The following is a 22,003-nucleotide window of genomic DNA, read 5'->3' as shown; positions in this document are numbered from 1 at the left end:
GGATCCAAGAATTTAAACCCACTCGCAGTTGTGCCATAAAACATGTCAGCTTGCACATCTATGGCCACAGGAACAATGTCATCAGTCAGCTCAGCAAATAGAGGACTGAACCTCAACAAAAATGGCTCTAGTCTGTTAAGTGTCACTACATATCATCTTAAATAAAAGGCGCCACTCATAAGGATGATACCACTCACACTCATAGTACTTATACATCATGTTTGTTTTGTTAATTCACTCGTTTAATAGCCCATTGAATCTTAGAAATGTAGCGTTAAATGTCATTATACATTATCTTCAATTAAATACGTGACGATAAAGATACACATTATTTTCAATTAGATACGTGATGATAAAAATTTATAACTGAAAATTCTAGTTTCTTATACTTACAATTTTCATTACACTATTGAAATAAATTATACACGAAACATTTTGAAAACTCGCAGAAATATTGTTTACATGAGTTATGGGTATGTAGCTATCACTTTGAAACAAGTCGATCCAAATTGAAATACATTACACTTGATGCTAACAATATTACACGATTTTTTTTTCACACCATACAAATGCCTTCCATCTGCTTGTCATAGTACCCCAGTCAGTCATCACCTTGATTCCTTCATGCTTCCATCATTGCCTGCCAAGATCATATACTTGTCTTTCCTTGTGAGACTCGTGCACTTGAATCCCAAAGCTTTGCCTATTTCATTTTGCACAAGATTGGCAACTTCAAACCTTGACTTCCCACCAAACTTGCATGTGTCTGATGCTTGTAACTTTTCAAGAATCCTGATTGTATAAACAGGATTTGGGTTCAAGAAGTGAAAGATTGGATCCAAGAATTTAAACCCACTAGCAGTTGTGCCATAAAACATGTCAGCTTGCACATCTATGGCCACAGGAACAATGTCATCAGTCAGCTCAGCAAATAGAGGACTGAACCTCAACAAAAATGGCTCTCTGCAAGTGGTGCCTTCTGGGCAAACCACAAGGTCTCCTTGGCTCAACAATTTGTCCATTTGATTCCTATCTCTTTCTCTGTCCCTTGTTAATCTGATTGTCTTCATGGGAGCAATGATCTCATTGATTTTACTCAAGCTGTATGTGACTGTAGTGAGAGATTTGTCAGTAGCTAATTGAACATAGAGTGGATCAAGCAAGGTTCTGTGGTTGCAAACATAGAGTCTGCCTCTTGGTTTTCGTTGATCTTCCCCGTTTGCTGAGGTGTTTGATAAGGAACTGGGCTGTACTGAAGCTGTGGTGATTGTACCAGTGAAGGCTAAGATTGGATTGCAAACACAGTGAGGTAGAAACATGCCAACTATGAATCTGATGAAGTAGATGCAAAATCCTAGTGGTAACCACATGAACATGGCCAAGGTGGCAATTGGGGTTGGTCTGAAAGCTAATCTTCCATCATGGAAGATCAATGGTTTTGGGTATTTCTCCCTTGGAAGGCTTTTCCAGTTTCTCTTCTCAGCTTCACTCACCATGAAAACATTCTGCAACAAATTGGTATTGTTAAAAAGGAACCAAAAAACAGTTTGAAATGAATCTGTCTATTTATAGAAAGGGAAAGAGAGAGAGAGAAATGAGATTGACCCACCTTGCAATTTTGAGAAAGGAGTTGCTGATGGAGAAACTTGTTGTGGCAACAAATACCAATTGTTTGACTATTACTTGGTTTTTCATCTCCAAGAACCTGACTTGCCTCCAAACTTTTTGTGTTCATTTCCTCCATCAAACCCACACAGTATCCACCCACCACTTTGAGCTCTCTTGCAACAACAACATCAACCCCAACATAGTCCTTCAGAAAACCTTCAACCATGACTCTAGGCAAGTCACTCACTCCCACTTTTTTCCCACACTTCATCACCACATCAAAGCCTTCACTCCCAACATCTTCCAAGAAAAACTTGGGCAACACAGAATTCCCAATCCTCATTTTTTCCTTTCTAATACCAAAGAAACATATGAACACCATTATGTTGAGACCTAGCTCTCCCCCAACCAAACAAACAAAAGGGTACAAAAGAAACAAAGTAAGAGCTCTAAGGAAGCCACTAGCTTCAAAGGCCACAAGCATGAAGTAAGGAAAAAGTGAAGATGATTTCAACAATGTACCCTCAAACTGAAAAAACAGTGTAGTATTTGACATTAGCTCTCCTAATTGATAAGCAAGGGAGTTGTATTTCTGAAACTTGAAGTGGGTTGCATGGGCTTTGCTAGCCCTGTGTTGCAAAATGGAAGTGCTCTTTGGTTTGCTAAGGACTTTGAAGGAGGAGGAAAGAGCTTCTAGTGAGAATAGTTTGGCAGACATATTTGGTTGGCCACCACCTTCTGAGTTCTGAGTATGGATGCCCCAATATATACTAGCTTGGATATTAAATGAGGCTACACGGTTTAGGTATGGCATTTTCTCTCTCCAGAACTAGCAATCAAGGAGTAAAAAGGGCATATCACATACTTTTTGAATCATTGACACATTTTCACTATATGATTTATTACTTCATATAGACAACATCACAACAATTATCTTCACATTCCATCATAGTATGACTTGATTGACTTCTGTTCCTACAATTATCTTCATATATGTCGGCTGATTTTACACTTAATACTCTATTTTTACTTATTGACCTAATTATTATTTTTTAAGTCTTTTTTTATTTTTATTTTTATTATTATTATTTTTTTATGGCTATACATCACAAAAATTCAACACAATACACATAAGAGTGAGTCTATTGCCACCCTATAATTTTCTTTGTTCACTCTACTTGCTCATTACACCATACATTTTAATTACAATTATTAGATTTACTTATCCAACCCATTTCTCTTTCCAGGAATATCTTCCATCATATAAAAAAAAAATTGTTTAACGAAAATTTCTCATTTAATTTATATCAATTAAAAAGACGTCCTAAAATATATTAAAGTTTCCTAATAAAATCATAATTTGATTTACTTCCATTTTTTTATTTTTTCCATTCAGTTTCAATGTTTGTTTATTTCAATCCATATTAAAAAATTAGTAAGTGCTACTATGAGCAATGAAAAAAATATTGATTTTTTTTTCGTGTTTTAAATTTTTTACTTTCGGTGTTTATAAAGGTATTATAAAGATTTTGATGAAGTTAACACTAATGATTTTGTGAATTGAATAGCAAATTAACGATGAAGATGCAACAAAAAGATAAAAAAGAAAATTGTAATAAATTGAAATTTGGATGGAGAAGGTGAAGATTAATGTTATCAGAATTTTGTATTTAATTAGTTATGTATTTAGTTTTCCTTAAAGATTTAAATTTTGGAAAATTAATGTACTTATTAATCATTTTGCATTTGGGTAATATAGTCTTTCAATAATTCAAATATTTGTAGGGTGAATAAAGAAAATGGTAGGGTGGCAATAGTCGCACCCTACACATAAATACGCATCATACAAAAAATAATAATTAAATAAGCGACCTCTCATTTTTTATCTATATGTACTCGGTTAGAGATCAATAAAACTCCAGTGCTTATTGTATGTTACTTACTCTATCATAAAAGTACCAACATTCTTGTATATAGGGGAAAATAACCTTGTATACACTTTTTTTTTTTTTTTTTGAGAGAATTGTCAACTCATAACATTGATAACCTTGTATACACTCTCTTGAATATACTTTAAGAAGGAAGCACTACTATGTCTGCATAATCGCTATTCCAAACCTGTTCGAACATGTATTGTGTATTTCGACCTTTGACTCAATTGGTTACCGTTATTTATGAATTGGTTTGGTTTATTTTCTCTAAGGAGTTTTGGCTTCATGTTCCCTTTATTTGATTTATTATTCATTTAATAAAATATTTCTTCTTTGCCAAAAAAAATAAAGAAAAGGAAGCACTGCCGTAAAGAAGAAATGTTTAAAATTCCACCCAAATCTACCACGTGGTGTGGTGTGCTGGTCGAATGGCCTAATCTGGAACCCCCCAGGTCTAGCGTTCGAATCCCAGTTCCATCCTGTGGCCAGTAGATTTGAGGGACGCTTTGGGTTTGTGTGTCTGCGGTGCAGTGGATTAGTCTAGCTTTCACCGCAATGACGGTGTAGGTGCTAGGATACCACTGCATAGGTGCGTGAGTTACTAACCTAACTTCCTGATCAATAAAAAAAAAAAAAAAAGATTTCAAAAATAAGATTTTTGGAGATGATTGTTCATCTGATTGAAATATTACAATATACGAACATGTTTTTCTTCTCTTCTAATTAAAAACATTAAAAAGTTATTAATTCTTTATCATGATAATAATCACAATAGCTAAACAATTATTTTATTTGGTTTATCATTCGAACAAATGATTTCAAAGAATACTTACATAATGAATGGTTAGAAACCCTTTCAAAATAAAAAATGGATGGTTAGAAACTTAGAATCAAGAGGGCTCAGGAAAGCGCGCGTTTGAATGCACAGGTTAATTTGCAATGCACGTCTTTCTTTAAGTTTGTGGGAAATAAGAAGACTAATTTTTCAACCAATTCTGAGACAGGTTGATTGGTGATCTATCGTTTGCATATTTACGAACATTGAATTCTGGAACCAGTCATTACTCTTGGTTGGTTTCCACTGCACCAACAGTTTTTGTAGATGGATCATATTATGGCTAGCTTTAAAGTAGGCAAAGCGACAAACATATACATGCTCAGAGAGAGAGAGAGAGAGAGAGAGAGAGAGAGATGAATAATGCAGATTGCATGTGAAGTTGGCTAAAATTGTTGCTAGCTAGGTCAAAATAAAAATTAAGACATGGGAGCTGATCAGAGCTAGTTGCTAGGGTTTTCGGATCAATTACTCAGACTTCCACGTCTCTGTGTGGTCTCCTATCTAGTGATCCGGTAGAGTAAAGAGTGTTATGGGTGCTCCTACTTCCAAATACGTGCATGATCGAGAAAGCCGCCTAATACCTTTTGGGGCAAAACCGTTAACGGAAGTAATACCAAACCATATATAACCAGATATATAGTCTTCGCTACAAGTAGAACCACACAACTAGAAGAAGCAAACTCAATTGGGCATTCAAAGCATGTAAAGGCAAGCTAAGCTAGAAAGGAAATGGAGCACTGTTTTATTTGGTTGGCCAGAGAGAAATATGAACAAGCCAAAGACTGTAATTGGTAATGAATGAGTTGCAACTGCCCGAGCTATATTCGAGAGGCTATTACTACGTGCATTCTTGACTCTTTTGTGTGGTTATGTTGCTCCATCAACTACGTACAGACGTAACTACGTATTGTCATCGACCCATTACATCAGTAGTTAATTAACCACTTGATCATAGATCGATCGAGTTTGTCCATTACGATTGAGAAATCTCAAGCAACCTGTTTTTTTTTTTTATTCATTAATCGGGTAGGTTATCGGTCCCGATCAATCACATTTAAAATAACGAACTCTGTAGCTTGCTTAATTGTCTGTTGCGGGGCAATATGAAGCAGATGCTCGGTTGGTCAATGATGTACATTGACCTGTCGAACCGGTCCATTGGCAAGACAGCCTAAGTGCCCAACTGTGAATCAAAACAAATGTTTTTCAGAAATACTAAATTATCGTCACTTTCTTTTTGTAACTTATCTAAATGGTGGCACTACAGTGATTAGTTATCAGTCAGGAAATCTAACAAAAATCCTTTATATATTTTTTTTTATAAATTAGTCGGCTTATATTTTTAGGAGAGTTCTATTCATACCTCTCAAAATGATATTTGGACCTCTAACAATTTCTGGGTTAGAAATGTCGACTAAAACTTGATGTAAGCTGTTCATTATTAATGAAGTTCTTATTTGATTAAAAAAAAATGATATTTGGACCTCTAACAATTTTTGGATGTTTTTAAATCCAACATTGCCCTTCTAAAAAACTGAAAAAAAGAAAAAAAATAAAAGAGATTAAATAAAATCTGCACTTTCTCTTCTCCCTCCTTCCCCTTCCCTCATTTTGTAGAATGAACAAATATAGAGAAGAAGAAATGACAACATAATCGGAAAACAATTTTTATTACCTATTCTTTGTTTCTAGTTTGGCTTAATTGCTTCATGACTTCATGGAAGTGACGTCAATTGTTATCTTAGTTTCTTTTCATACTGTTTTTTTTTTTTTTTGCTAGAGTAGACTATGCTGCTAGGTTGTTTTGGATTTAGAGCATCTTTAGCAATGCTAGCCATTTTTGAGTCAAATTTTAGCCAAAATAGCTAAAAAGTCATTTTAGCTAGCCACTTTAGAAATACGTCTATATCAATGCTCTCTATTTTAGCTAATTTAAAATTTATATTATTTTTAAAATGAAGATTAAATAATTTAAATGTATTTATAAATTACGCAAAATAACTTAAAAGGAATGTTTTAAATTATAGAGAGTCTCATCTCGCTCTCTATATTTAAGAGCGAGATAGCTAAAAGTTATATTAGAGAGCCACTTAGGAGTCTGGTGCAGCTGCTAAAATAGATAAAAGACTACATATGCTCTCCAAAATAGCTAAGGAGCCAAAATAGAAAGTCTACTAAAGATGCTCTTAGGGAAATTGATTTTGATAATCGTCCCCCTGTGGTATTTTAAATTGCATGATTTATTAAGAAATAGAAGGAGATTCATAAGAGTATCCAAGCTTACAAGGTAAATGGTTTTCAAGTCAAGGCTATAACCTGGATTTTAAGTGATGAGAAAAAAAATATATTACTAGTATATGTGTATTGGAAAAGAGTGATTCTAGTTGAACCTCAAAATTTTCTATTTAGACATTCCCTACTTAGTACACCTCTAATTTTCTTTTTCAAATACTTGAAATGCTAAGCAGACCTCTATAGTGTTACCAAAACACCCTTGAACGTGAGATACAACGATCCGACTCTACTTTTTATCTATATCTTCAACCACGAGAAGAAGAATGAATTAAAATCACATGGTAGCTCTTCTCCACCAAAATTACTCAAAGGATTGGTTCTTGATCCTTGATATGTTGCTGGAATCCCTTTGGATTCGCTAAAAGAAGGATTTCAAGGGTTTTAGGTTTGAAGATCGAGGGCGGCCAGGCGGCCCTCAAGGAGAGACCATGTGGTGAAGACAGCGGCGCTATGAATTAGGATTAGCGAGTTGGTGCGGTGCTTGATTTTGTTCTCAGTTATGGCCGCTAATAAAACTAAAGGCTGGAGCGGCGACTCCTTTGATCGCTACAAGGAATACAGGTTTGCATCTATCTCTCAGTTTTGAATTTTGAATTGGAATTTCGAATTTTGGCCAACAATTTCAATTAAATTTGAATTCTTATAAATTGTGATTTTTCTAATCTTTGAGTAGTTCAATAGTGCTTGTGTTTGTATAAGTCTGCTTATTTGCGCGTGTTGGTGAAAACCTCCTTAGTTGATGAACAATCCGTTGTTGTCTTCATCTCCAGCTTTGCTTGAAGAACGAAATCAACTTTCGTGCTCAGAAGCTATCAACTTGGTGTTTTCTTGCTTTTTTTTTTTGTTGGGTACATCTACCCTGATTTGGTCAGATTTCAAGGGTTTCATACTTTCCATGATTAAATATAGGGAAAGTGCATGGTTAAATACATAAGTAGTTAAGTTTATGTTTTGGTCAACAAGTTTATGGATTAATTTCATTACAAGCTTATGAGATATCATACTATTATTGCCTAATAGTACTAAATATTACTTCAGCTTCTCATGGGTTTAGGTTTCAGTTGTTAATCATACAATTCATTGGCTCAGTATGTACAATGGTAGCTTGCCAATGTTGAGCTCTGTTCCAAAGCTTTGTTTATAGGCCTTTTTTTTAAAAAAAAAACATATGCTCCGTGATATTATAAATTTTTATTTAAACTGTTTGTTCTTGCAAATTTTCATTACATGTCTAGGATGAATTCTAAAACAAAGTTGTCATCTGTCTCAGTGCCTTCAACTTTACGGAGAAGAATTTTGCTTACAGTTAATTACACTGGGTGCTGCATTTCTTTTGTAACAAATAAATTGTAAGGCTTTTTTTGTAAAGCTCTATGAGATATTTATGTAGTTTTGTCTACTTGTATTCTTTATTAACAATTTAATTAAATGTTCAAATTTCAATCATCAAGTATAAAAGTCTCCCAAACTACAGTAATAGGACAACACTCTTTGTATTGCTGTAGACGGTTCTGGTATCTAGAATACATATGTATAACTTTTGCGTATGCATTCCTCCCTCAGTTTGGTACAATTCTCAGCAAAGGATGTCCTGGAGACAATTTAAGCTGAAAAGTGTGAAACACTTTGTTAACATCTGATTAAGAAAAAATATAAGCATGAAAGATTGAAGGGAAAATATACATTGAAATTGAAAAGAAAAACTGAAGAGATTTGTCGAGGAGGTAAGAATAGTATTTTTTTTCTTTCTCTCTTTGTTTTTTTCTTTCTCTCTTTATCCTTATTTGCCTTTTCATATAAGTTGACAAAGTCAAAAAACAATTGAAAAAAATGGAGGTCAAAAGAGCAAATTTTGATATCCAACTAGAACCACCCATTGGAAAAAGATTATGTGGAGAAAAAAAAGAAGACAAAATTGAAAGTTTTGTGCAAATTTTAAAACGAGAGGTCCAAATGCCAATTTATGATGTATGAATAAAAGCTCTCATATTTTTAGCTTTGACTTTCAAATAGGATTGTAGGGAGCCATTCTAATGAGGACTAGTTGAAGACTTTCTAATCAACGGTTTGGGAGACCTACTTTTCGATTACATTACGTCAAATCAACCGTTAGACGTTTATGTATGCATGAGTAGATCACTTTTGAAAATTTTCTTCTAAATTGCTAATCATTAAGATATTGAACTAGATCAAATCAATTGACAAACCAAATCTTTTATGTTCATAATTGATAAATCACGATTATGAATGTTTTAACGATTTTCAATTTGGTTGAAAAATTACATAAATGATCTACACATAAATATCTAAACATCTAATAGTTGATTTGTAGAAATGTGATTGAAAAGTGAATCTAAAACAAAAGTCCTCAACTAGTCCTCATTAGAAGGGCTCCCCTAAATTGTAATTGTTTGTATCACCAAATGAACCAAAAATAGAAACATATCCTTGAAATGTTGTTTTTGATTAAAATTTCATCAAAATTCTTGAGATAACATGTGGGGTTGATGCCAGATTCCAAATCGTCATCAACATAATTATCCAACTTGTGCCGTATTCTTTTTCGTAATTATGAGGACGCACCCATCTCAAGTTCTCAACATCCAACTAGAAAATTAAATTAGGAATCGGCAAAGTAAGTAATTCTCTTGGACAGAAAAATTGCACAAAATGTATATATTGGAGTACGTTATGATTATGAAAGTAACAAAATCTCATATACAAAACAATACATTAATTGTTCTGGGTATGAACAGTGCATACCTGGTGTGTATATATATATATTTGTGTAAGGCTGTGGATATGTGATAGCTGTCCGCCTGTCCATGACCAGAAAAGTTATCATTCATTAAGAGGGCATATATACGTGTGTGAATTTGGTGCATTGAAAAGTTCGACTCGAAGTTATTGTACTGTGTTCCACACTTCGGGATGAAATCACCTGTCTCTAATTTTTCTGTCTCAAGCCTGTTTCTTTGCTTCAAATATTGACACGTGTCCAATTAATTTATCAGCTTCAACTCTGTTAACTTTTCTTTTTTAGATTTAACTTCTCCTTTTTTTATCATTTCTCTAATCTCGCTGCATTCCTGCATTCTTATCTTCATCTCTCTAGAACAGGTGATTTCATCCCACCACACTACCACCAAATCTGAAATGTGTTTGGATTTGATTGAATAGAAAATTGGATACAAGTTGTATGTGACCAAATTTTATGTGTTCAAATTATACGATCGTACTCCAACGAGCTAACACTTAATGTGGGATTTTTAGCATTATTTGTTTATTTAGAGCATCCATCATCGAGTTCTAGTACTTATCTCCCTGTATTGGAATTGGTTGAATGAAAAAAAAAAGTCGAATATACATGCATGTAGGGCTGTTAATTTCGACACTACCCGATAACACGACTCGAAACCCGCACGAAATAAAGCGGGTTGAACCCGCACGATTAAAAAGCGGGTCGGCAGCGGGTCAACCCATCATGACCCATTTAATAAACGGGTCGGCCACGGGTCAACCCGCCAACACGAAGTGAACCCGTATAACCCGATTATGCTATACTTCTTCTTGAAATTTTGGACGTTGGGAGTATTTGATCCTAGGATTGGAAAATTTGAAATATTTTGCTTCATCATTATTGGATTTAATTATTTATGAATTATATATAATTATTTATATTCTTCGTCTTATGAAATTTTTAGTGAATTTAATCAATTTATGCATGTTTTTAGTTAAATGGGTAGCAGTGTTAACCCTTAAATGGGTCATTTTGTCCAACAGACACGACCTATTTATTAAATGGGTTAAGCGGGTTGGAAACGGGTAACCCGTTTAATAAATAGGTTGGGTTTGGGTTTAAATTTTCGACACGATTAATAAATGGGTTGGGTTTAGGTTTGTCTTTTGTGACACGACATATACCTTGACCCGACACGAACCCAACCCGACACGACCCATTGACAGCCCTACATGCATGTATAGCTTACCCCCCTTTTTTTTTATATTCGTTTTATGTACCAACATAATGCATCTATAGTTTTATATTGAATAATTGAAAATATAGATAATACTGTTAAGACATAAATGTCATACAGTAACTTGATAGTTTTTTTTTTTTTTTGAAGTAAAACAAAATTAAAATCTATTAATAAAACGACATCTCTCGATCAAATTAGAGGAATATACATATAAAGAGCTGTTAGAGTTATGTTTTAGAAAAGGTAGACGACGTGACACAAACCCCATGACAAATTAAAGCACTTGGGTTGGGTCGGCTCCGCCACCAACGTGCATACAGTAGTTTCTCTCGTCATAAGAAGGGAAGAGGAGAAGGTACTAATGGTAGGTAGACCTTCTTATTGTGGTGTGATGAGCCTAACAGAAGGAATTTAATGACACCCAACAAGAAATAAATCAAAATAAACGTTTTGAAACATACTTCCATGTGCAAGTACCCCTAATATTGAAAGCTTGTCGATCTAATTTTAAAACTAATTAATACCCACAATTCCACATCATAGATTAAAGCCCGGCCGCCAAGCAGTTTTTTGCATAGCACATTGGAAAGAAGTTGAGTTTAAATATATAATAGACTCGATCGATCATTCTGCTCACTGAATAACCTCGCTGCTAGTTGTTCCAGGCTGCATGCTTATGGTTAAACTTTCAGCTGCATGCATGCAAAGATAAATGGTTGGCATTGTGTGATTCGATACAAATAGATCAAAAGTATAGAGAGTGACATATAGGTCTCACATTGATAACAATGAGACACAACAACATAAAAATTATAAGTAATCGTATTATTCCTAATAGAATCGAAGCATTTTGGGATAAAAATTTCACTTGTTCACTTATAAAATTGATATTTTGTAGAGAGAGAGAGAGAGAGAGAGAGAGAGAGAGAGAGAGAGAGAGATGCGTAATGCTTGCGTTCCTAAAAGAGAGAGAGTGGATCATAGTTTACCCCAACAACAAGAACGCTTGATATGGGGTCATTTCCTTTTGGTACCTGAAATGGACTACGAAAAGCATTACGTACAATTAAAGCTCTACACTTTATGTTGTGTAGGTAACATCGGTCTATTGGTTGGTTTGGTCCCCTCCCAACATCGAATTGAATCAGTCTCGCGCGACCATGCTAAGCCAACTGATCGATTTGCTCGTTGGGAAAATGCATGAAAGTTACTAATTCGCTTGTTGGGGGTGATGCCTCATTGATTTTCTCAGAGAATACCAAGTTGATGGGTTGGTGAGAAATCTCTACCCTTCTATCTAATAACCATCAAAACTTAATACAATGAAAAAGATGTTTGTATAGCCACCAAAGGATGAAGGAGGATTCAGTGCACCCGCGTGCACTTGTATCGACATAAATAGATTGTTAGATTATATTAAATACATTCTTGGGTTATTAATAAAAATATTAATTATAAATATCAAAGGTTGAAATCATCTTATAAGTATTGGGTCATTTGCACCGTCGATGCATATAATAATTTCCACCAAAGGATATTCTATATACGGGCAATGAACTTCACGACGAACAGTCTTTCCTTGGATTTTACAATTGCATTCTGCAGCATTCTCAACCAGTCTGCCATTTTTTTTTTGGGTGATATTATGAACTTCAAACGGACACTGGAGCACCAAGTTGAGTAATTTCAAAGTTCAGCGCTTTTCGTTACTTTTATAAGAGTTCTTTAAAACTTTGATCTGCATCACAGAGTACTCCATGCACATAATTCCAAAAAAAAAAAAAAAAGGAAAAATTTGAAAACTCAGTCTGGTTTTACCAGTACTGGACGAAAAAGAGTTGAAATTCCAAGCAATTGTCGAAGCTTATTTTGTTCGACTTTTTTGCCATTATGAGGTCGCTAAATCTTATCTAAGACATTTGTAAAATGCACCAAACCCTAAATCAGTTTGGTGTTGTTGATATTCATTTAGGCATGCATGATCTCTAAGCTTTGAGAAGGTTTTGTTGCTGTTTCTTTTATTTCTCTTTAGTTCATGGGTTTCACGGCAAATTCCTAGTTTTACCTGTCCTCCCTTTGGTTTTGGTATCAACTTTTAGGGAAAAAAATATAAACAGTACCCCAACTATGACCCATTCTAAATTTTCATACCCAACTTTTCAAAACTAGCATATTGGTACTCCAAATAACCAGTCCGACCAAACATTTGTACCTGCCGTCCATGACGGTGTTAAAGATCATGCCACGTGCTAATTTTAGATGGGTATTTTGATCATTTCCTTATCTATCTCCTCCACCAAAGCAGAGTTGCAGATCCCATCTCCCTCCTCTGTCGCCTCTTTGGTCTCCGATTCTCTCTCTTTCATTTGTTATCTTCTTCCTGTAGACTATTTAAAGCTCAGAAGCTCCGATCAAGTGGAGCAAGCTGGTCAGGACATTCCACAAGGTCATTAGCCTCTGAGCTGCAACCAAAATCCGCTTCCAACAATGGCATTTGCAAGCTCAAGCCCAACGCCAAAGCCAAAGCCACCAAAGAGGAATACAATTTCGAAAAAATGAAGGATCTCAAAGCAAAGAATAGAGCTTTCATGGAGGCTTTTACTGGCCAAGCTCTTCACCGGAATCAATTCCATTAAAGCAGCTTATGTGGAGCTCCAAATGGCACAAGACCCATAAATTGAAGCTTCACTAATGTACCCATCTCTCCCCTTAACATGTGCATGCGTCTTCATCTTGATCATCGAATCCTAACTAGATGGCCCTAGATTCTACCTAGCTATTCCCTTCACAATCAAGAACCCCACTTCTTAATTGTAGGAATCAAATCACTAAAATCCTGCAAAATTGAAAGCAAAACAAGATTTCAACAACCCAAACCAACATCATTTATTCCCACAGCATAATGAACCTAAGGTAAGCTATGTTTTCATCCAATTTTTGAATAAAAGATTTGGGAAAGAACTCATAACAATCCAACTGAAGAACTTACTTGGATTTGCACGTCCACAAGTCTAAAGGGAAGAAAAGCAGGACTCCAATTTCATCTACCACTCTACCAGATTTCTTTGACCAACAAAAAAATCAATCAAATTTCATGAATATGGTCACCGGGAAATCAAGCTACCCAGATCATCGCAGCAGCTGAAGGCCTTCGACGACTCCAAAGCTAGTGTCAAAGGCGTGCTGAGGTGATCGACCAAGTCCGGAGGGCCACAGAGAGCTATGGGTTCTTCCAGGTGGTGAAACATGGGATGCCCAAGAGAGTGATGGAGGAGATGATGGAGGGCGGCTTTTGGAGCTTCAACAGCTTCAAGGGTAGCAGCTTGATAGCTTCAACAGGTTCAAGAGCAAACCTTCTCAATACGAAGGGACGGTTTTACCCATCCAAATATGCCACGTGGCATGATAGTTAACGCTGTCATGGACGGTAGGTACGAATGTTGGGTCAGGCTGGCTATTTTAGGTACTAATGTGATAGTTTTGAAAAGTTGGGTATGAAAATTTAGAATGGACCATAGTTGGAGTACTGTTTATATTTTTTTCCCCAACTTTTATTACTTAGAAGTAGGTGTTTACTTGCCAAAATAGAAAAGCTTTACATATGTTTGGGACTTAGGAGCTGATTTTCAGGTCGTTTTGTATTTTTAATGTTAGACGTACTGGATCATCACTGAGCTCTCTCTCTCTCTCTCTCTCTCTCTCTCTCTCTCTCTCTCTATGTATGTATGTATGTACGTACGTACGTATGTATGTATGTATGTATGTATGTATGTATGTATGGGGCTGTGTTGCCTTTTGTTGATCATTCTTTTGAGAGTGTTTCTATTCGAACCTCCAAATTTACTCACTTAACCTCATATGCTTTTTACACCTCCTATCAAATTTTCAAATACTAAATTTATTCATTAAACCCCAATCAAGTTCCTCAAATAACCTCATTCATATAATTTGCAAATAATGTATGGACTTAGATTTAGGTTATAATAGGATTTCTTTTGTTCTCCCTCACCAATACCAGTTCAACATGTATGATGATACATCATCGTTTTAATTCTTATTAAATGCTTTAATGAGTATGTAGTGAAATTGGAAAATGAAAATAGATAAGGAAACTAATAAAGAATACAATCTAATATTATTGAATTGGAAAGTCTAGAGAAAATAAATACAATTTTTTTGGGTATAATTATTGTCCTTAATAGTCATTTTATAGGAAGTTATATGTTTCATTTAATAATTCATAACAGAGTGAGGTCAAGTGAGCAGATTTCCAAGAAACACTCTTCTTTGAGGAACTCTGTTGGAACCCTAAATTAATGGCGGATTTAGAAGGAAACCCTAAATCTGGAGAAGGTATTTTTTTTTTTCACTTCTTGTTTTAAAACTCTTTAACAGTTGCTTTCCGTTTCCATGCATATATGATATGTATAAAAATATTACACACACACACACACACTAACAAGTTCCTCTCTTTTGAATTTCCAGTTTGCAACTCCTTGGAGCAACCAAACAAGAAACACTACAGAAAGCCGCTGACAAAGATGAGGAGGGTCGATGAGGACTCAAAACCTTGGAAATTATCATTAGCAGGCAAATCTCGAAATCCGATTGAAAATTTCCTGTTGACTCTTTCAATACAGTTTTGTGCAAAGTGCATGATGATGGCACTTCCCATTTTGGTGGTGGATGAGTTGTGCGAAGCAGAGAAACCAAGCACCACTGATCTATGATGACATGGCTCCTTGTCTGTTACATTTTATTGATCCTGTTGTAAGTTGCAACAAAATGTAAGCACCAATTCTGCTCTGACTGCGCTCTTGAGGTGACCCTTCATTCTCTGTTTGTGTCTCCTTACTCTTTTTGTTCCAGTAATTTAATGACATTGAGTTGTTGTTTTATGGTTGTGAATCAAGTTTAATGGAGTGCTTCTGTTTCATTTTTTGTTGTTTCTAAACCCTGATTAATTATCTGGTTTCCATTCACAGTAACATTTAAAAGAAGAAGAAATGCTTTGTTACTACCAACATGGCAACATATTCATTACAGCTCACGATCTATACTGAAAGATGCGTGGTAAATGATAGCTACTTCGATCATTTGCCTACTGATCTCCTTGCTTACCAATGGTCGCGTATACTAATTTTACATTCAGCTTTGAAATAGTGCCAAGTTCTGTGGATTTTTATTTCTTGTTCATTTCACGCTGCTAAATCATTGCTTTTCTGCCTGCATTTCCAGGCATAACAACCTTCCGGAAGCATCCATGCACGTAGTCCAGGCCGAAAGCAAAGATCACGTGAATTCGTGAACATGAGTTCACTATAGATCACGTGAATTCGTGAACATGAGTTCACTATAGATCACGTGAATTCGTGACCAAATCGAGCTGGGCTTGTAGGCTTTGAAGGTGAACATACCGCCGATTGCTGACAAATGTGAATAGTACATCACCAATTTTGTATCATGGGACAATCAACATTTCATGCTTCTTCCTTTAGTTAAAAGACTTCATTCATTTGGGGTGACTGGATTTTTGTGGTGATAAGAATGACGAAATTTAAGCTATTGATCACTGATGTGGTCAAATTTGCAGTCCCACTCCCAATTTCTTTAAACTATGCCACAGTCTCTGGCCATCTCAAGAGGGGATACTAGGTCGGGAATTTCAGAATAAAGCTCATCTCCCAAAATTATTCATAATTTTTTTCCAGCAAAAAGGAAAAATTATCGAGTCATGAAATCAAGATTTATTGAAAAATGGTTTCAGGTGGTTTGAGATGTTGGTCGCAATCGCATGGGTTCAAAATATTGTTTGTGGATCATGGTAATAATGCAATGCTGCTCTGACATGAGGCAAGAGTGCTTTAACTCTATTAGCTTTATTAGAGTTAAAATTAAGGCATACACAAACACATGCCTTGCTACAAAATTAGGATAGCCTATTACTTCAACACTAAAAGCTGAAGGTTGAATCATCTCCCATATTACTTTACTAATATGGGATCCCTCTCCATATTGGTAGCTCACACCACTCTAGTTCACTTGCATCCAAGACCTGCTAATCTGACACGTATTGACTGAAGATGTAGATGCAATCATCCAATCCTGTAGCTAGTTTTGTGCAAAACAGCTAAACAGGACCAGACATTCAGACTAGCCCTACATGGATCATCTTCCAAATAAGCATTAACTCTACTTCAACTCACTTTTCCTCTCTCTTCCTAAACATCTCTAATTTTGCCCACAAGTTTTGCCAGCAAATTCCAACTCACGCTAATATATGTCACCAAGTAATGTGGCAGATTACATAGCAAAATCTCACTTGCTAGAAAGAAATGTAGTTCAAAATCTTTCCATAGCTTCTTAATTAGTGGTGGATCAGATCCAATTTTTCCTCCTGCAAAGTTTATTTGGAAGGTCAAGGTCCCTACTAAGGTGAAGATTTTGGGATGGCTTGTGGTACTGGGGAAGTCAAATACATGTGATGTTCTTCAAAGGAGAAGACCAGGAAGTTGTTTTTCTCCTCACTGGTGCATTTTATGCAAAGCTCAAGGAGAAAGTGCTGATCATGTCTTCGTGCATTGTGAAGTGGCTAATTTCTTATGGAAAAAATTATTTTGGGAAGCAAGAGTGGACTGGACAACTCTATTACAGAGAAATGACTTGCTAAGGGAAAACCCCATAGCGTTTGGTAAAGGTAAAAAGGCCAGAACCCTTTGGGGTTGTGGGGTGCTAGCTGTAGTTTGGGTGGTCTGGATGGAAAGAAATAAAAGATTATTTGAAAACTATGGAGGGGTGGAGAAGGAAGACCTGTGGGAGAGAGTCAAGTTTTGGGCATCCTTATGGGTTTCTATTTCTAAGGAATTCAAGGATTATAATCTTTCTTCCATTATTCTTAACTGGCAAGCAGCTGTAGTATAAGCCCCTAAGCCTTGATTAGTATTATTAGATGAGATGCTAGACCTATAGCCCTAGCTGCCCTCTTTAGATCATTAAAGCGGACTCCTTGTCCGCCTCCCTGTATCTCGATTTTTGCTTTTTTAATAAAAAACTGTTTCTTCTCAAAAAAAAAAAAAGGGTCCAAATATTAACAAATATCAAGAACTAGGTTTCAGGGAAAGGCTTAGTTGTCAATAACGCTAATTTAATTCTGTTTCTTTAACAACCAAGCAATGGAATAGTAACTGAAAGCTTTTGAAGCCACACACTTGAAAGGATATATTCATGTCACACTGAGGTACTGATTCGGAGGTCTAGGATATTTTCGAGAAGACATGCCAACAACCCCAAAATGCACTTTGGTAGGCTCCAAATGCATAGTAAAAATGATCACTGGGGAACTATGATTAAGTCTTGTCATATAGGAGCAGAGAAGGCACCAATGACATTGTATATAATGAGGCTTACAGAAGGTATTTAATGACACACCAAACAAGCAATAAATCAAAATAATGCATACTTCCATGCACACAGAACTAGATCCACCAAGAGAGCAGTCAACCACCTCTAATAAAAGCTTGTCTAATTCAAAAACAATTCCTCATTACAAACCAGTTTCATAGCACATTGGAAACAAGTTGAAAAATAAACGTAGTCTGCTCACTGCCTTACCTTGCTGTTCCATGCTGCACACTTATGGTTAACTTAAAGCCACCGGAACATATATTTTGCATTTTCATAATGTTTTCTCAAGGACAATACACCAGTTGGATTTGTCAAAAAATCGATCAACAATTACAGCATCATCCATACCAGATACCAGCCTGCATGGTTCAGCAAAAAACAATGTCTTGGATATAAGCAACTTTCTGGATTACTAGAAACTGTGGCGACAAAAATTAAATGCACGTTTAATGTTTTTGTTTCTTATAAGGAGAAGAAAGGTTTTTGTCATTCTTGCTTTCCTAAGTAATCAAAAGTGTCCAAGCTACTCTGTCAATAGTTACATTATTTAGTTATTTTTTTCATTCAAATGATAGGGTTTAGGCCTTTTCCTCTCAAACCTAAACTGTAGGTCTGAAACTAATATCTCTTAAACTCTCCCATCCTCAAAGGTAGGGAATGTACCCTTAACATTATTAGATAACAATATCAATGATCCATCAGCAGATATTTTAACTCCAATTAGAATTTTGAAACAAAAAAGTTACCTCAACAAAGCAAAGGAGAAGTAGGATAGAACTTAGAAGATAACTGAAACAAGTACTTCTTTGGTCACTACCATCAATTGAATTTTTCTCTAACTTAGAGGCTGGCCAACCATCAATTATTGGGCTTCTTATCCTAGCACTAGTGGGCTTCTGCTCATACTCATTGCTTGTAGAACTGGCTTCTTTTATTGTATGATTAACTGTTTCTAAATTATGAGCACCTTTAATTAATGAATTACTAGGAGAGAAAAAAAAGAAAAAAAGAAAAAAGGAACATCACTTGATTCCTAAGAGTTACTCTTCTGCAGGGGCACATCAATTACTTCAACACGTCCTTAAATTTCAATTTCTTAATGATCCAATTGTTATAAGAAATCCATGTAATAAAATTCATAAATTTCAATCCTAATAGGCCCTAGACATTTAACAGATGAATTTTCCCATTGTGATAGTGGTATCTTTTCTGCTAGTATTGTTGTTTCAATTTCAGCAAGCCAGATAGAACAGAGCACAACCAGAGCAGCATGAGAAAATGAGACTTAATTTCATAAAGCAACTAATTGGCAACAATGCAAACATAAAATGTATATTGAAACAAAAGAACTTTAATGAAAATGACGTGTTACCTTTCAAGCTCGCCTTCACTAAAAACATGGTAATATCTGTTGTACACTACAGCACCCTTCTTATCATCTTTCTTTGCAAGGCCATTTGCAACAGCACAAGCCGAAGCACCATTTATTTCAGCACGATGATATGGCAAGTGCCAGGGGACGAAATATTCTTGTTGATTATTTGTAGTCTTTATATCATCTGAAGCCCTTGTATTACCTTCATTTTGAGAGCGCATTTGTTGCAAAGTCTGCACAGAACTCTGGTTGGAATGTTTCACATTCTCTCCCAAAATTCTATCCTCTGTTTCTGGAATGCTTTCCAATGTGCGGGACGACGGACTACGCACACGAGGACTACCAGGTCCTATCCACTCTTCTCCATACTTTTCGGTGAGTGGGGTCCATTTAGAAACTAATGCTTTATCTTCTTGTTCCACAGCCCAAACTGTGATTAGAACTAGACCACCCTTTTTCACAACTCGGACTAACTCTTCGATTGCTTTTTTCCTCCTGCTCTCTGTACTCAGATGATGTAATACAGCTATAGAGATAGCTGCATCACCAAAACCAGTTCTATAGGGTAGAACTAGAGCATCTGCAACCAAAACTTCATGCCCTCTATCTGCACAAATTTTGATAAGAGGAGCACTTATGTCACACCCTATGGAAAAACAATTGGGATTAAATCCCAAGTACTTCCCATTTCCACATCCTGCATCGAGCACAAGAGTTCCTGCAGGTAAGGAAGATAAAAAATTGGCTACTTTTGGCCACTTAGCAAACCGGGTGGAACTGAAATGGGGTGCGATAGCATCATAAACATGATGGACATACTTCTTTTCTATTTCAGGCGTGGACTGCACATTGGGAGATGAACATCTCTGGCTGACACTAGCCGATTCAGATTGTAGGATTTGCGATTCATTATCAGAATCAAGAGTACACAACCCCGAAACACCTTTCACCTTGACTTCTCTCATTGTACAGAAGATTCCTGAATGACAAACACGACCGATTATTACAGTTGGAAGATGCAAGGCCTCCCTTGAAAAATAAAAGAATCTACTTGCTGTCAGAGCATCACAAAACATCACCCAGAACACTGATATCTCATCAGAAATAACCTGTAAATTGACCAAGGCTAATGAGATCACAACTTCAAAGATATACAAGTTTTTCAGGCACATGCAATGTGGTCATTGACAAATACAAAATGGCCTCCATCGACACATAAAAATCCTAATGCCTACGCATTTTGGTCAATAAAGTTTCAATCTTTGCCTTTTATTTGCCGTGTTAAGATAGTTCTTATTCATTGTAGAGTAAACTGCCTACACATAAAGCTTCTCACTTTGGGTTAATGCAAACCCCAGTATTTGCACCAATACAGTCGACACATAGAAATCCGAATCCCTATGCATTTTGGTCAATAAAGTTCCAATCTTTGATTCTTTGCCTCTACTTTTCCTGTTAATATTGTTCATATTCATTGAAGAGTAAAATGGGTCAAGTGTGTGATTGTGCTTGTCCTAATTTCCCTCAAAGCTTCAAACTTTGGGAGGCCACATTGGTCCATTGGCAACTCCAATCACAATCCCAGTTTTCCACAACCAAATTCAGTGTTTACTATTAGATTCAAACAGAGTTGCATACAAATACAATACAATACAATAACCAGAACGAGATTCAGGTAAAATAAACTCCATACATTCAAATTATACGCATTTGAGTAGAGTAGAGAAGCTGACCTGATCCAGCAGACATGAGTGTGGCGGTGAGCGCTGAAAGCGATGAACTGGTTTTCCTGGTTTGGTTGCCTTGTGACTGCGGTTGAATTAGGGTTAGGGTTTTTTTTTTTTGCAGAGGTAGAGAGGGAGAAACTGACAAGGTTGAGAACCTGAGGAGAGATATGGAATCAATAAGCTCCTGTGTCATGTGGTGGCTCTCTCTCTTGCTTGACGGTGTTTAGAGTAGGGTGATTTTGTTGTTCTTATATGTGTTAAGAGGGTTTTTGGTTAAATTTTAGAGACTTAAGAAAAATGTTTAAAATATTTTTTATGGATCAAATACTTAAAAAATAAATTTTAATTTGTAGGTAATCAATCAAAAAAAGAAGATATATTAAAAATAAGGCAAAAATAGAATGCGGGTTAGTGCGGTTTAAATCGGGCAGTGAAGGACTAGAGACCCGCATCGGATTCATGCGGGTCGGTGCAGTGTGGTATCAAAACATCACTGTTTTGTTTCCCTTCGGTTTTTTCTGGTGCGGTACCTCATTTCCGATACATAATACCCGGGCCTAATTTATATGTTATATTATAAAAAATTTTAAAAAATAATAATAATATCCAACAAAAATATGGCCCAGCCCGGCTCGGGTGGATAAAATCCAGCCACCAATCAGACATCCACAAGAGGAAGGCCCAGGAAAACCCCTAAACAACTAATTTAATAAGGCCCAGAAAGGCATTATAGTTTGTACCAAAAGAACAGGGTTCACAACCCAACTCTTTTCTCAACTAGAGTTTCTCAAAGTATTGTAGAACCCATGAAAGACTTGGCCCATAAGAAAAGGTTGGAAATTTTT

General features: G+C 36.0%; 2 protein-coding genes across 3 annotated transcripts; both read right to left on the bottom strand.

The window, feature by feature from the left end:
• Positions 1 to 334: 334 nt before the first annotated feature.
• On the bottom strand, positions 335 to 2,345 carry LOC112179289 (probable glycerol-3-phosphate acyltransferase 3). Its single transcript, XM_024317667.2, has 2 exons — positions 1,610 to 2,345; positions 335 to 1,505 (listed from the first exon to the last, which is right to left on the bottom strand). Exons 1-2 carry the CDS (start codon positions 2,324 to 2,326, stop codon positions 609 to 611), a joined length of 1,614 nt encoding a protein of 537 aa, XP_024173435.1. The 5' UTR covers positions 2,327 to 2,345; the 3' UTR covers positions 335 to 608.
• A 15,668-nt stretch (positions 2,346 to 18,013) lies between these two features.
• LOC112180448 (tRNA (carboxymethyluridine(34)-5-O)-methyltransferase) lies at positions 18,014 to 21,440 on the bottom strand. 2 transcript variants are annotated; one of them, XM_024319013.2, is made up of 3 exons: positions 21,165 to 21,440; positions 19,429 to 20,540; positions 18,014 to 18,415 (listed from the first exon to the last, which is right to left on the bottom strand). In XM_024319013.2, exons 2-3 carry the CDS (start codon positions 20,505 to 20,507, stop codon positions 18,328 to 18,330), a joined length of 1,167 nt encoding a protein of 388 aa, XP_024174781.1. In that variant the 5' UTR covers positions 20,508 to 20,540; positions 21,165 to 21,440; the 3' UTR covers positions 18,014 to 18,327. The 2 variants fall into 2 exon arrangements, with proteins under 2 accessions (XP_024174781.1, XP_024174779.1); XM_024319011.2 differs by having other exon boundaries at positions 19,429 to 20,410.
• Between the last annotated feature and the right edge of the window lie 563 nt (positions 21,441 to 22,003).

Source organism: Rosa chinensis, chromosome 7 (assembly GCF_002994745.2).
Source record: "Rosa chinensis cultivar Old Blush chromosome 7, RchiOBHm-V2, whole genome shotgun sequence".
Taxonomy (NCBI): Eukaryota; Viridiplantae; Streptophyta; class Magnoliopsida; order Rosales; family Rosaceae; genus Rosa; species Rosa chinensis.
The sequence above is the reverse complement of the archived record's forward strand: the minus strand, read 5'-3'. Positions and strand labels throughout refer to the sequence as shown.